Genomic DNA, 12,502 nt, shown 5'->3' with positions numbered 1-12,502 from the left:
ACAGAGTCCTAAGCTTACAGTTTTCAAATGGTGTCTGTCCTGCTCTCCACTGATCAACGTGGAAGAATTTGGGAAGGAAATTGTGCTCTTCATGAACTTGTACCTTGTGTGTTTATCTTTCCCTCTGCCTCACGCCCAATGATCTAGCAGTATTCCAAGACTGTAGAAGATGAGAGAAAGGATAGATTTATTTCTCCACATCAGTGGGGATAAAGGGAGGGGATAAGAGAAGCAGCCCTGGGGATTTCTGAGTACAGAATCTTCCTGTTTAATTCATTCATGTTTTCCCACTAACAATACTGTGGTCATTTGTATCCTTTGCTATATCTCCAATGTGCACCCAGGGGCCTATATGCATGGCCTCATTTGTATTTAAACCCAGATATTTAGAGTCTTGTTCCAGTCCAGTTCTAAAGAGGATTTTTTCAGGGTGGGGGGCGGGAGGGAAAAAGCCAATAAAACCTCAGTTTAAGATGGAAATTCAAATATTAATCTTTAATGATTATATTCCACTTCTTATCTTTCTGCTGTACTTTTAAAAAGTACTCATATGAATAGAATCCATTTTTATATGAAGAATTTGAGTCACTACTTTATTGAGGGTGGAGAGGTAACAAATTACAGACTAGTGCAAAAAACAAAACAAAAAAAAAAATAGAACTCCTATATTCTCCAAAGTGCTTCCTGAATAAATTTCAAAACCTGAACTCTCACCAATTTGTTAAACATTGGAATACCGTTTATATGAACTGTCTGCTTGGAGCCTCTGACCTGTTTTCAAAGTTCTAGAATGTTCTACAGAAAAATTCTAAAGCAGGTAGTCATAGATGGGCATGAAAGGGAATCTTCTGCATCCTCCTTCCAGTATTGCACAATATAAAACCTGCCAACAAGTTGTAAGCAGGTGCAGCCTTGTCTCGCCACATACAACATGAGGCCCACACGTTGGAACTTCATCAAAAGCTGCCACCAAGTCTGTCATACATCGTGTCACCCACACAGCCTTTCTCTTTGCACCATTCAAACACAAATGAGAGATGGAATCTCTAGGTCACCCTCAAATGTACGGTAGCATGAGGAACAAATTAAATCCAGATGACTCATTATTTCACGGGAATCTGCGCTCTGGGAGCCAGGCCTCCTCATCTGCCCAGACGTTCTGACTGCCTCCCCAGGCTGAGCTCACCAGGCATCCTTGCTCCATGCTGTGCTCTCCCTTTACCCACTGCTCATCAGCTCAGGATGGGGAAACACCTTGACTCCAAGCAGATGGTCCACCATCCTCCTTTATGCCTTGGAAAGATGTGGAGCATTTTTAGCGCCCTTTGCTTAAAAAGTGATTACAGATATACATAGGGTTTCCATAAATAAAATTTGAGGCATGTATGTATATATTAAAATTTTCACCAACACGGGTGTGTTCAAAATTTCAAGTTCTGTCATTCAAGTTCAATAAAGGCACACAATTTTTTTTCTTTAGGCTTGCAAAGAATACAACTGCTGGCGAGAAGTCATAAAAGGCATTTTATGGGACTTTTTTCTTTGATTTTCCTCTTCTTGGGTTAAGCATTCATCCCGTCAATCAATGGCATGACTCTACTACCCAAAGAAAGTATTTAGATGCATAGAGGCTATTAAATGGATCCCACTGTTGTGTCAGGTTTCAAAGTAACAAGCCCCAGCCATGCCGGGTCAGTCACCCCAGGCCTGCTTTGGCCATTTCCATTAAGGCTTCTCACTTCCAAATCGGGCTTTCCGGTTGCCGGGTTCCGATGCCCTTCGGACCAGCCTGGGTGGCGGCTTGGGTCGGATGCCTTCAGTCCCACGGTCTTCCTGCACTGGGCCAAATTGGCCTTTGGAGAGAAGGGGCTGCCGCAGCATGCCTGGGGTTGGGGTGCCTCCCTCTTTGCTGTGGGGAGCTGGAGGGGTACAAGGCTGCCCCTGTCCGGAATCAACGTCAACCTCGTTCTTCCATTCCATCTTATAGGGCTGTGGGGCTTTCTTTGAGAACTGTTCTGGCAAGAAGCACCTTGCTCGGGGCTGCAAATTGAGGACGGTGGTCCCAGCATCTGTCTCTGAGTCGCTGCTATTGCCGCCTACCACAGAGCAAAAGAAGGACAACATGGCAAGCATTTTAGAGAGAAGGGACTGTAGGTGACTCAGCAGTGCACGAGTGGGTGCAGCACCTGCTGTGCCCTCGGGCCCTGGGGGCTGGGCGGTGGGGGGCGGTCAGAGGGCTCACTACCTCTAGCCCCCAGACCTGGGCATGAGGCATGATCTCTGTGGGCCTTACTGTTGAACGCTCACACCCACGGTGAAGGGCGTACTGTCATGATAATAAGCACTTTTAAATGCATTCACCTATTTAATCCTCACAATCACCCATTTGCCAGGGGAAGTCACTGAAGTTCAAGAGGCGTTAGTTGAGTGGTGGAGCTGGCTAGCAAAGTGAGTGTCCCAGGTGGCAGCAGCCCTGGGTTCCCACCTGCCCCAGCAGAATGCTCCCAGGAGGGCTCAGCTCTGTGACTGGCACACAGAAAGAGCAGCAATTGGCTGCTATTAATGAAAACTTGTGACTTGATCTGGAATCTCAGAGACAACCTTCTTTATCTCCTTTTTATTTTCATAAAAGAGCCGAAATACCAATGTGCACGTTCCAAACAATGGGATCATTGACGGGACACAGGATCAGAACTAGCTGGTTGTCAAAATTCAGGTTCTAGAGAACGGTGGGGAGGACAGCTGGTGGGAGCTGGGATTCTTGGGATGAAAGCATGCTCTGGTGGATGCGCGGTGGTGACATGGCCCTGCCCTAAGTACTCAGTGCTGCTCGGCCTCCCTTCTCATTTCTCATCTCACCCATCATCACCACCAGCCATCACCAGACTTTCCTCTTCTTGGTTAATTAAATAAACAACCAAAAATAAAGGGGTACTCTTACATCCCACATTTTACTAACATGGTATCCTAATATACTTCTTCTGGGCTTCACAGAAAATGGCTTGGAGACTACATAAAGATTATCATTAAATCAAGAGTTTTAAATCAGGACTTTATATGCCAAAGCTTTAATGATTTGGGGCAGAAGTAAAATTTATGGCTGCCTATATGAAAATTGTAAAAATTTAAATATACCTTTGCAAATTTACAACTTTCTGTTTACCTGTTCACTAACCACAGGTAACAGCATTTGCTTGTGCTATATCCAGTAGAATTATTATGGAAAATAATGGACTCAGTTACTTTTAATATGTACAGAAGCTCCATCCAAAAAGCTTATGATGCTAATAATAAGTCACCATAGTCTTATTTTAGACTTGCAAATCATTAACCTCATTATCCTTAATGAAGACAAAGAATGGGGAAATTTTGTTTTATGAACATTAGTAGATAAATTTACTCATTCTGCGCCAACTGAATTCATTACCTGCATTAGACATATTCTTTTTCTTTTGTAGCTTTTCTGGAAGCTTTGTGTTTTTTGGTAAGGACAAATATCGAGAGGTTGAAGTGGAAGCCTGTGGAAAACATGGAAAATCTTATTTAGACTATGTAGATGTCATTTATTGTATATCAAAAATTTAAAATCTTAGGTCAAACCCTGATGTTAAAAATTAAAATCGTACTTCTCTGTTCCAAAATTACTTTGTGAGGAGCTGTGGGGATGGTGAGTAAAGCTCCATGCAATAATTATTTCACTTAAAACAACTAAATCTCTTCTAAAATGTAATAGAAATCAGTATTAAGGAAAATGAAAATAAAGTGGGACCATTAGAAAGAAGAATAATGAAATAATAATGAAAACCACTGAGTCTTCTTAAAGAGAAGCTATAAAGACCTATTTATAAGAGTATTACTAAAAAAGAAGTAGGACCTATACATATAGAAGGAAAATATGTGAAAAATGTAGCATATTTAAGTTTTAATTACTTTAGTGAGTCTCGAAAAATGAAAGAATGAAAAGTATTACCAAAGCTAATTGGCTGACAATTCAAATGCCACAATCTCTACTTTCTTTAACTCTTCATCAGTTCTGCCACATTTTCACATTAAAAAAAAAATCTTCTTGTTCACATATTACCATTTTGGTCTCTGACGACCCAATACAGAATATTATTAAAAATGAGATGCAATCCAGGAACGCCTGTGTGGCTTAAGTGAGTTAAGCGTCTGCCTTCGGCTCAGGTCATGATCCCGGAGTCCTGGCATTGGGCTCTTTGCTCAGCGGGGAGCCTGCTTCTCCCTCTGCCTGCCCCTCCCCCTGCTTGTGCTCTTTCTCTCTCTCTCTCTCAAATAAATATATAAAAATCTTTTAAAAATAAATAAATAAAAATGAGATGCAATCTAAAACTAACGCAGACTTGTGTGTCAATTATACTCAAAAAAATAATACTAAGATGCAATGTCTGCTGTGTGAAATCAATCAATCGTAATGTCATTTAAAAATGATTTTCCTTGTCTGTTGACAGTGCCCTGTGCCAAGTGAAAAGGTGGACACTCGCACGCCCCAGCTGCTGTGATTGTACAGTTCCAGCACAAGCAGCTTGCCCATCTCTGGGCTGCAACCTCTCCCTGGGGAGATCAAATTAGACTTTCCAAATGTAACTTGGTCCAGCCATGCTGTTCAGATTTATAACTTGACTGACCCTTTCCTGTCCTCCCAGTCTCCCTCCTCAAGCACTGTTTTTCTCCACAGCACTCACTGCCTACTAACGTAACAGATAACGCATTCCATTGCTGGGCACCTTCTCCCCACTAGAATATGAATTCTACAAGCAAAGGTATCTTGGTCTGTTCCGTTCACCAACATATTTCAAGTGCCTACAACAGTGCCTGGAACACAACAGATGTTCTAGAAACATCTAGAAAGACTTCACACTTTGCGTCCCAGAATTCCCATGAATCAACCCTCAGCGGCCATTCTGTCAGTAGGGCCTCCAGAATGGCTGTTGACTCTACTCTTGGAAGCCTTCCTCGTCCCAGACAAACGGTAACAAACAGCAGTTACCCTGCGTTCCTGGTTCAAGCTGCTGTCTTTCCTGATACTTTCTCGCAAACTGTGCCTCCGTCTGATCAGAATCTCCTTGGCTTGTCGCTCACTTGTGTCGGCCGTCAGATTGTGTCTGTTGTAGGACAAAGTCTGAAATGAGAACACAAGAGACCTTTTACAAGAACTGATTGCTACCCTAGAGATCCCAAAATGTAACTATGTTGCTTTGGCTTTGCACCTGAGTGAGGCACTTAACGAATGTGCAGAGCAGAAAAATAAATCAATAGAAAGCATAAAAGTTAACATGCGGGGAAAAAAAAAAGTGGACATTCATTCCAGGTTTGAAAGCACTTGTCTTCTAATAAAAGTCTGTAAGTTATTTTTCACTGCAAAGTGTGATCTTCATAAATCGAAAGAATGATAGAATTTATCAAGTACTTCTATCTACCTTGAACTACTTTGTATGTATTTAGCCATCATTAACAGCTGGGGGAAAAATACAATGCATCTTTATACATTCTCTACTGAATAGGAATTACTGGTATAAAAACAAACCACTTTGAGCCACTTGGTGGTGCCATGTCCTTTTGATTAACTTAAGAACACTTGTTCTCAACTGGGTTGTCAAACTGGAAAAAGCTGCTGCCAGAATCAGCAATAACCACGTGCTAGCACTTGAAGCAGTAAAATTTCTAAACCGGGGCTGCGCATGGCATACATTTTTAGTTTTGTAAGTTTCCTAAAATGAATTGCAATTAGTAATCAAGTTCATTTTCTGATAGAATAGATACATATTTTCCTAGGAAGGCAGGGAGCCTTCGGCTCAGGTCATGGTCCCAGGTTCCTGGGACCGAGCCCCACATCGGGCTCCCTGCTTGACAGGAAGCCTGCTTCTCCCTCTCCCACTCCCCCTGCTTGTGTTCCCGCTCTCTCTGTCTCTCTCTCGGTCAAATAAATAAATGAAATCTTAAAAAAAAAAAAAGGTGCTGTAGGGAAAAAGGCGGAACAACAGTAATGAGTAATGGAATGAGGACAGCCTTTGGGGAGACCAGCAAGAAGGTACAGAAATGACCCCAACAGTAGTGAGGAAGTCTCCTGACATCCTATGTGGACTGTGTGACACCTCCCCCCTCACTGTACCTTAATTTATTCATCTATAAAATGGAAACAATAGCAACACCACTTGGAGGATTGAGTTAATACATGTTGCAGTGGGGCATGGCCAACTGTATGCACCCTCAAAAATGCTAGCTATATTATTAGCCAATTGGTAGAATGAAGTGTTAACAATGGAACAGCAGGGACGCCTGGGTGGCTCAGTCGGTTAAGCAGCTGCCTTTGGCTCAGTTCATGATCCCAGGGTCCTGGGATTGAGCCCCACATCGGGCTCCCGGCTCAGAGGGGAGTCTGCTTCTCCCTCTGCCTCTGCCTCTGCCCCCAGCTTGTGCTCTCCCTTTCTCTCTCACTCTCAAATAAATAAATAAAATCTTTATTAAAAACAAAAAACAAAAACAATGGAACAGCAGTGAAAGAAGTCACTCGGGAGATACATTAAAGGAAGAAACTATAGCACTTTACGAATAACAAGAAAGATTAAATACATTTTAATACGTTTTCTATAAGCTATTCATTAAAGCAATTCATTAAAATAATTAAAGCTATTCATTTCTAAAGCAATTTCATTAAAATAATTAAAAGAGAGCCACAATTAGTTAACTCAGATGCTTTTATCTCCATAGTAGCAGAACTCCTGGGAGACTCCAGGCTTTCCCCATGGTGTCCGAGAGGGAGTGGTACCCTAACAAGATAGGACTCTCAGAGAAGAGAAGATGCCTGATGTAGGACATGCAAAAGGTAGCCATAATGGTTGGGTGACCTCTGCTACAACTGAGTAGCATGAAATCAGAAGGCATATTTTTAGCCAAAGGCAAGGAAACATTTTGCTAAATAAATTATTCTCACTCGCTGACGGATTTGATAGAGATTTCTGGATAATATTTCTCGAATTTCATCCATTTCACCAGGTGTGAGCTTCCTTATTTTTTCTTCACGACAATCACTGTGAAAGGTTAGAAAAAGAATATCTTTTACTATTCAACAAACACTGGAATCCTAAATTTTCCTTTTTGGAGATATACTATCATTTAAGAAGAATATCATTTAAGATTAAGAATCTTAGCTTAAAAATAACACTTAAGGAGTATTCAATATTTTAAAATAACTCAAACTTCTAAAACTCTTCAGTGTTAAAATTATTCAAAATGAGTTTAGTCATGCACAGGTTTTCAGAGTCTGTTCATGCAATTATATTTTTTCCACACAAGTATTCTTTAAGGAAGAAAAACTGTAGTAGCTTATAATGCTATCATTTTATTATTATTAATACTCTATTAATAAGGTAATACACAGGGTGCCTGGGTGGCTCAGTTGGTTAAGCAACTGCCTTTGGCTCAGGTCATGATCCTGGAGTCCCGGGATCGAGTCCCACATCGGGCTCCCTGTTCAGCGGGGAGTCTACTTCTCCCTCTGACCCTCCCCCGTCTCATGCTCTCTCTCTCTCTAATTCTCTTTCTCTCAAATAAATAAATAAAATCTTTAAAAAAAAAAAAAAGGTAATACACAATTGGGTTTTTTCCCAACAGAAACTTAATTACCTACATTTGCTAATTATTAAGTCCTAGTCTTTTAAACACTTCATTAAAAATATTTTCAAAGACACCATTTATAATATGTATGTATATACAGTCAATCACCATTATTCAAGGATTTCATATTCACAAAGTCACCTACTCGCTAAAATTTATTTGTAAACACGGTGCCAATACTCATGACACTTTTTCATAGACATGCGCAAAGTGGGGGAAAATTTGAGTTCCCCAACGCACAGGTTCCTAGATGAGGCTGAACATGGCGATGCCGTGCCTTCTTGTTTCAGCTCCTGTACTGTAAACAAACGTCCTTTCCATGGTCTATTTAATGACATATTTTTCATATTTTTGTGCTTTTTGTTTGGTGACTTCACTGTTTAAAATGGCGCCACGCATAGGTCTGAAGTGATGTCGAATGTTCCTGAGCAAAAGAAAGCTGTGATGTGCCTTCCAAAGAAAAGTCATGTCAGATGAGCTTTGTTCAAGCATGAGTTACGGTGCTGTTGGCCAGGAGCGGAGTGTTAATGAAACAACATATATTAAATAAGGTGTCTTCAAATAGAAACATACATAAAACAAGGTTATGTATTGAATGGTTAATGAAAATGTTGTGACCAGAAGCTCACAAGAACCTAATCCTGCATTTCCCCTAGGAGTAAGGGTTCGGTATTCCCAAATCCGTGTTCATGACAATTTTATAAAACATAACTACTGCCCAGACGAACCATGAGAGACGATGGATTCTGAAAAACAAACTGAGGGTTCTAGAGGGGAGGGGGGTGGGAGGATGGGTTAGCCTGGTGATGGGTATTAAAGAGGGCACGTTCTGCATGGAGCACTGGGTGTTACACGCAAACAATGAATCATGGAACACTACATCTAAAACTAATGATGTAATGTATGGGGATTAACATAAGAATAAAAAAATATAAAGAGAAAATCTTAAAAAAAAAAAACAAAAAACATAACTACTGCCCACAATGAGAACCAACTGTACTGATACGGTTTTATTCCAACTCCTTCAAAAAGGCTTTGAGGGGGCCTACAAAAATATATAGTACAATAAAATACATAGATAAGATAAATTAAAGCTGAGAAGGCTAATACACATTAATGCAGGTCTTACAGAAGATGGGCTAGGGACATACCAATTGAAGAGCATAGTTCTCTTACTTATTTTTAATGCAGACTTGTTACTGAAAAACAAGCATAATATTAATTACCTATGCCCAAAGGGTAATGGAGAAACACAAAGGAATGAACGCAGAAATCTAAGGCTTCAGCAGAACAGACTTCTCTAGATATAAAGGATCCATTTTTGTCTCAACCTCAATTGCTCGGATGAGTTTTTAAGAAGCATCTTCTTAGACTGAGGCATTGTTGTTTAGACAGCTGTCTGAGTTTCTAATCAGGTTTTTTGATCAGCAAAGTTAATTCACAGAATTTTAGAAGGACTTATAAGGTCAAGAGGTAATAATCTTTTGGGGATCTGATGTTCTTATCTTATCCAACAAATGTTTGTATAACTCTAGAGATAAGTGCACAACTACCTCCCTTGTTTATGCTTAAAATATATTTTATTGGGATATGATTCAAAAGAGAAAAGCACGTGACTCTTACACGTACGGCTCAATAACTATCACAACCGAATGTACTTGTATAACCATTACCCAAGTCAAAAAACAGAACATGAACTAAAACCCCAGAAACCACATCATATTCCACCCCCCAACAATCACTACTTCGCTCCCTCTTTGACAAAACAACCACTATCCTAACTTCTGAGTTGACAGAATAGTTGCACCTGAACTTGAACTCTATATAAATGGAGTCTTAACTATATTAATGGAGTGTACCTACTATCACAATAGGTAGTCAGTTATTGATTGATTGATTGATTGATTTACAATAGGTAGTCTTTTTTTTTTAATTTTTTTATTTTATTTTATTTTTTTTTAAGATTTTATTTTTTTTATTTATTCATGAGAGACAGAGAGAGAGACAGAGGCAGAGGGAGAAGCAGGCTCCCCGCGGAGCAGGGAGCCCGATGCAGGACTCGATCCCAGGACCCTGGGATCATGACCTGAGCCGAAGGCAGACGCTTAACCGACTGAGCCACCCAGGCGTCCCATACAATAGGTAGTCTTTTAAATTTAGCTTCTTTTGCTTAGCATTGTGTTGGAGATTCATCTGTGTTACCTCACGTAGCTGTGGTTTGTTCATTTTATTCGTTGTATAATATCCCACTACATGAATATATAACAATTTATCCATTTTACTCTTGATGGGTATTTGCCTTATTTCTGAATTTTGGATATGACAAACAATGCTTTTATGAGTATTCTCATATATATATTTTTGAACACATCTGATTATTGATTATTGACCATTTGGATACCCTATTTTGTAAACTGCCTGAACAAGTCTCTTGTCCATTTTCCCATGGGACTATCTTTTTTTTTTTTTGGACCTTTCTCAGTTTTATGTGAGGCAAGTATCTTCTTCCATTTTATGGCTTGCCTTTTCATTCCTTTAATGAAATATTTTCCTATCACAACAGTAACAGGATATTCTCTCATATAATTTTCAAAAGCTTTATTGTTTCCCCACTCCCATACATACCTATGATACTCCCTGGCTTGATATAATGTGAAGTACTGTTCAATTTCACTTTATCTCCATATGGATCCCTAATTGCCCCAGGGCCATTTTTTTAAGGCCATCTTTTCCCTACTGCTTTGTAATGTAAACTTTGTCATTAATAAGTATCCATACATGTGTGGGTCTATTCCAAACTCTTACTTTGCTCCACTGGTCTATTTGTCCTTTTGTATTTGTTCAGTATCACATTGTCTCAATCATGGGAGCTTTACAGAAAGTCTTGCTACCTAACAGTATAAATCCTCTAAATTTGTTGTTCAGTTTTGAAGACAATTTGTCTTGGTTAATTTGGGCCCTTTATATTTCCATAGAAATTTTAGGACCAGACTGTCTAATGACACACCCACACACAAACACATTGGGATTTTTAATGGAATTGCTTTGAATCCCTAGATTAATTTGAGAAGAATTAAAAATCTTATAATATTGAGTCTTTCTTTTTAGTAATACAGTCTTTATCTGTTTTGGACTTTCTGTGGAGAGGTTTCACACATATTCTCTAAATTTCATTTTGATGTTTGATATTGATGTATATGCCTCATAATATTATTGTAAATTAAGCATTTTTTAAATGTCACTTTCTATTTGTTGATACTTATGAAAATTACCCACTGATTTTTTTTTTACCATGTATTAAGAAACCTGGATAAATTTACTTATTATGTCTAATTATTTATCTGTAGGTTCTTTTGGATTTTCTGTGAAAACAATCAAGCTGTTTGGGAATAACAAAAGCTTTACTTCTTTCCCTATCCTTAATCTTTAATTTTTTTTTTTTTTTGCTTAGCATTGGTAAAATATTCATAGAAATAGTAATAATAGGCATCTGTGTTCCAGATCTTAGTATAAACCTTTCAACATTTCAACATTAAAAATATTATTTGCCGTAGATTATTTGTGAATAAACTTTATCAGCTTGAGAAAGGATTTCTTCTATTCTTAGTCTATTTAGATTTTTTTAAAAAAATCAAGAATAGAAGGGCACCCGGCTGGCTCAGTTGGTTAAGTGTCCGACTCTTGATTTTGGCTCAGGTCATGATCTCAGGGTTGTGAGATCATGCCCCGTGTCAGGCTCTGAGCTCCGTGCAGAGTCTGCTTTGCCCTCTCCCTCTTTTCCTCCCCCTGATTATGTGCTCTCTCTCTCTCTCATAAATAAATAAATAAAATCTTTAAAAAAAATCAAGAATAGATATTCAATTTTATCATATAATTTCTCTGCCTCTATTACAGATAAATAATAACCTTTGATTTTTCTTCCTTTATTCTGTAAAAGTGGCAAATAACTGATTTTTTACTTTTAAGCTACCCTTATATTCCTGGAATAAGTCAAAATTATTGTGATGTATATCTTTTTTACATATCTCTGGACTTGGTTTGCTAATATTATGTTTATAATTTTTACAGAAATATTATAATTTTCCTTCTGTATAAGTGTCTTTGTCAGGCTCAATACCAAAATTATGCTAGTCGCATAAGGTAATTTGGGAAGATTTCCATCTTTTCTTACTTTCTGAAGAAGTCTGTGCAAGATTGGTTTTATCTCCTCCTTAAATGTTTGGTAGAATTTACAAATAAAGCCATATGGTCTTGGGGTTTACTCTCTGGAAATATTTCAATTACAGATTTATTTACTTAATACTTGGAGTACTATTCAAACTTTCTGGTCTTTTATGGGTTTAATTTGTTGTTCATTTTTCTAATTTCCTAGCATGGATTATTGATTTTCAGCCTGACTTCAACATTTTCATTAAAGGTTAAAAAAATTTCCCTTTAAACAATGCTGTACACAAGTTTTCATACGTCGCATTTTTCAAAATATTTTCTGATTTACATCATAATTTGTTTGATCCAGTTTTTATTCAACTTCTAAATAGAGGGATATTTGACTTTTTATACTGTTTTATATTTTATTTTGTTTTTGATTCCCTTCTGGTAAGGGAACATGCCTTATATGAAACTTTTAAAGACTTGATTGTTTATTATGTGGTTGAAATCTGTATCTTTACTGAAAGTCTGTCTGCTTGTACTATCAGTTTATAGGAGAAGAGCAATACAATAATCCACTATGATTAGGAGTTTGTATATTTCTACTTGTGGCTCTGTCAAGTTTTGGTTTATATATTTTGAGGCTATGTTATTATTTGTATGCTAATTTAGACTTTTATATCTTCTTTTAGAATTAAACTTTTTATCATTATGAAAT

At 38.4% G+C, this 12,502-nt stretch overlaps 1 protein-coding gene across 1 annotated transcript in view; it reads right to left on the bottom strand.

The window, feature by feature from the left end:
- Positions 1 to 1,225: 1,225 nt before the first annotated feature.
- The window catches only part of SLC9A2 (solute carrier family 9 member A2), a 98,461-nt gene continuing 87,184 nt past the window's right edge, over positions 1,226 to 12,502 (bottom strand). The window contains exons 9-12 of the mRNA XM_035001858.1: positions 6,953 to 7,049; positions 5,009 to 5,140; positions 3,428 to 3,518; positions 1,226 to 2,096 (exon numbers count right to left, since the gene is read on the bottom strand). Of these exons, the coding sequence (XP_034857749.1) occupies positions 1,726 to 2,096; positions 3,428 to 3,518; positions 5,009 to 5,140; positions 6,953 to 7,049 (691 nt within the window). The 3' untranslated portion in view covers positions 1,226 to 1,725. The remainder of the gene's footprint in view (positions 2,097 to 3,427; positions 3,519 to 5,008; positions 5,141 to 6,952; positions 7,050 to 12,502) is intronic.

Source organism: Mirounga leonina, unplaced genomic scaffold (genome assembly GCF_011800145.1).
Source record: "Mirounga leonina isolate KUSES-001 unplaced genomic scaffold, KU_Mleo_1.0 Mir_125, whole genome shotgun sequence".
NCBI classification, from domain to species: domain Eukaryota; kingdom Metazoa; phylum Chordata; class Mammalia; order Carnivora; family Phocidae; genus Mirounga; species Mirounga leonina.
Note: the sequence above shows the minus strand (reverse complement) of the source record. Positions and strands in the feature narration are given on the sequence as shown.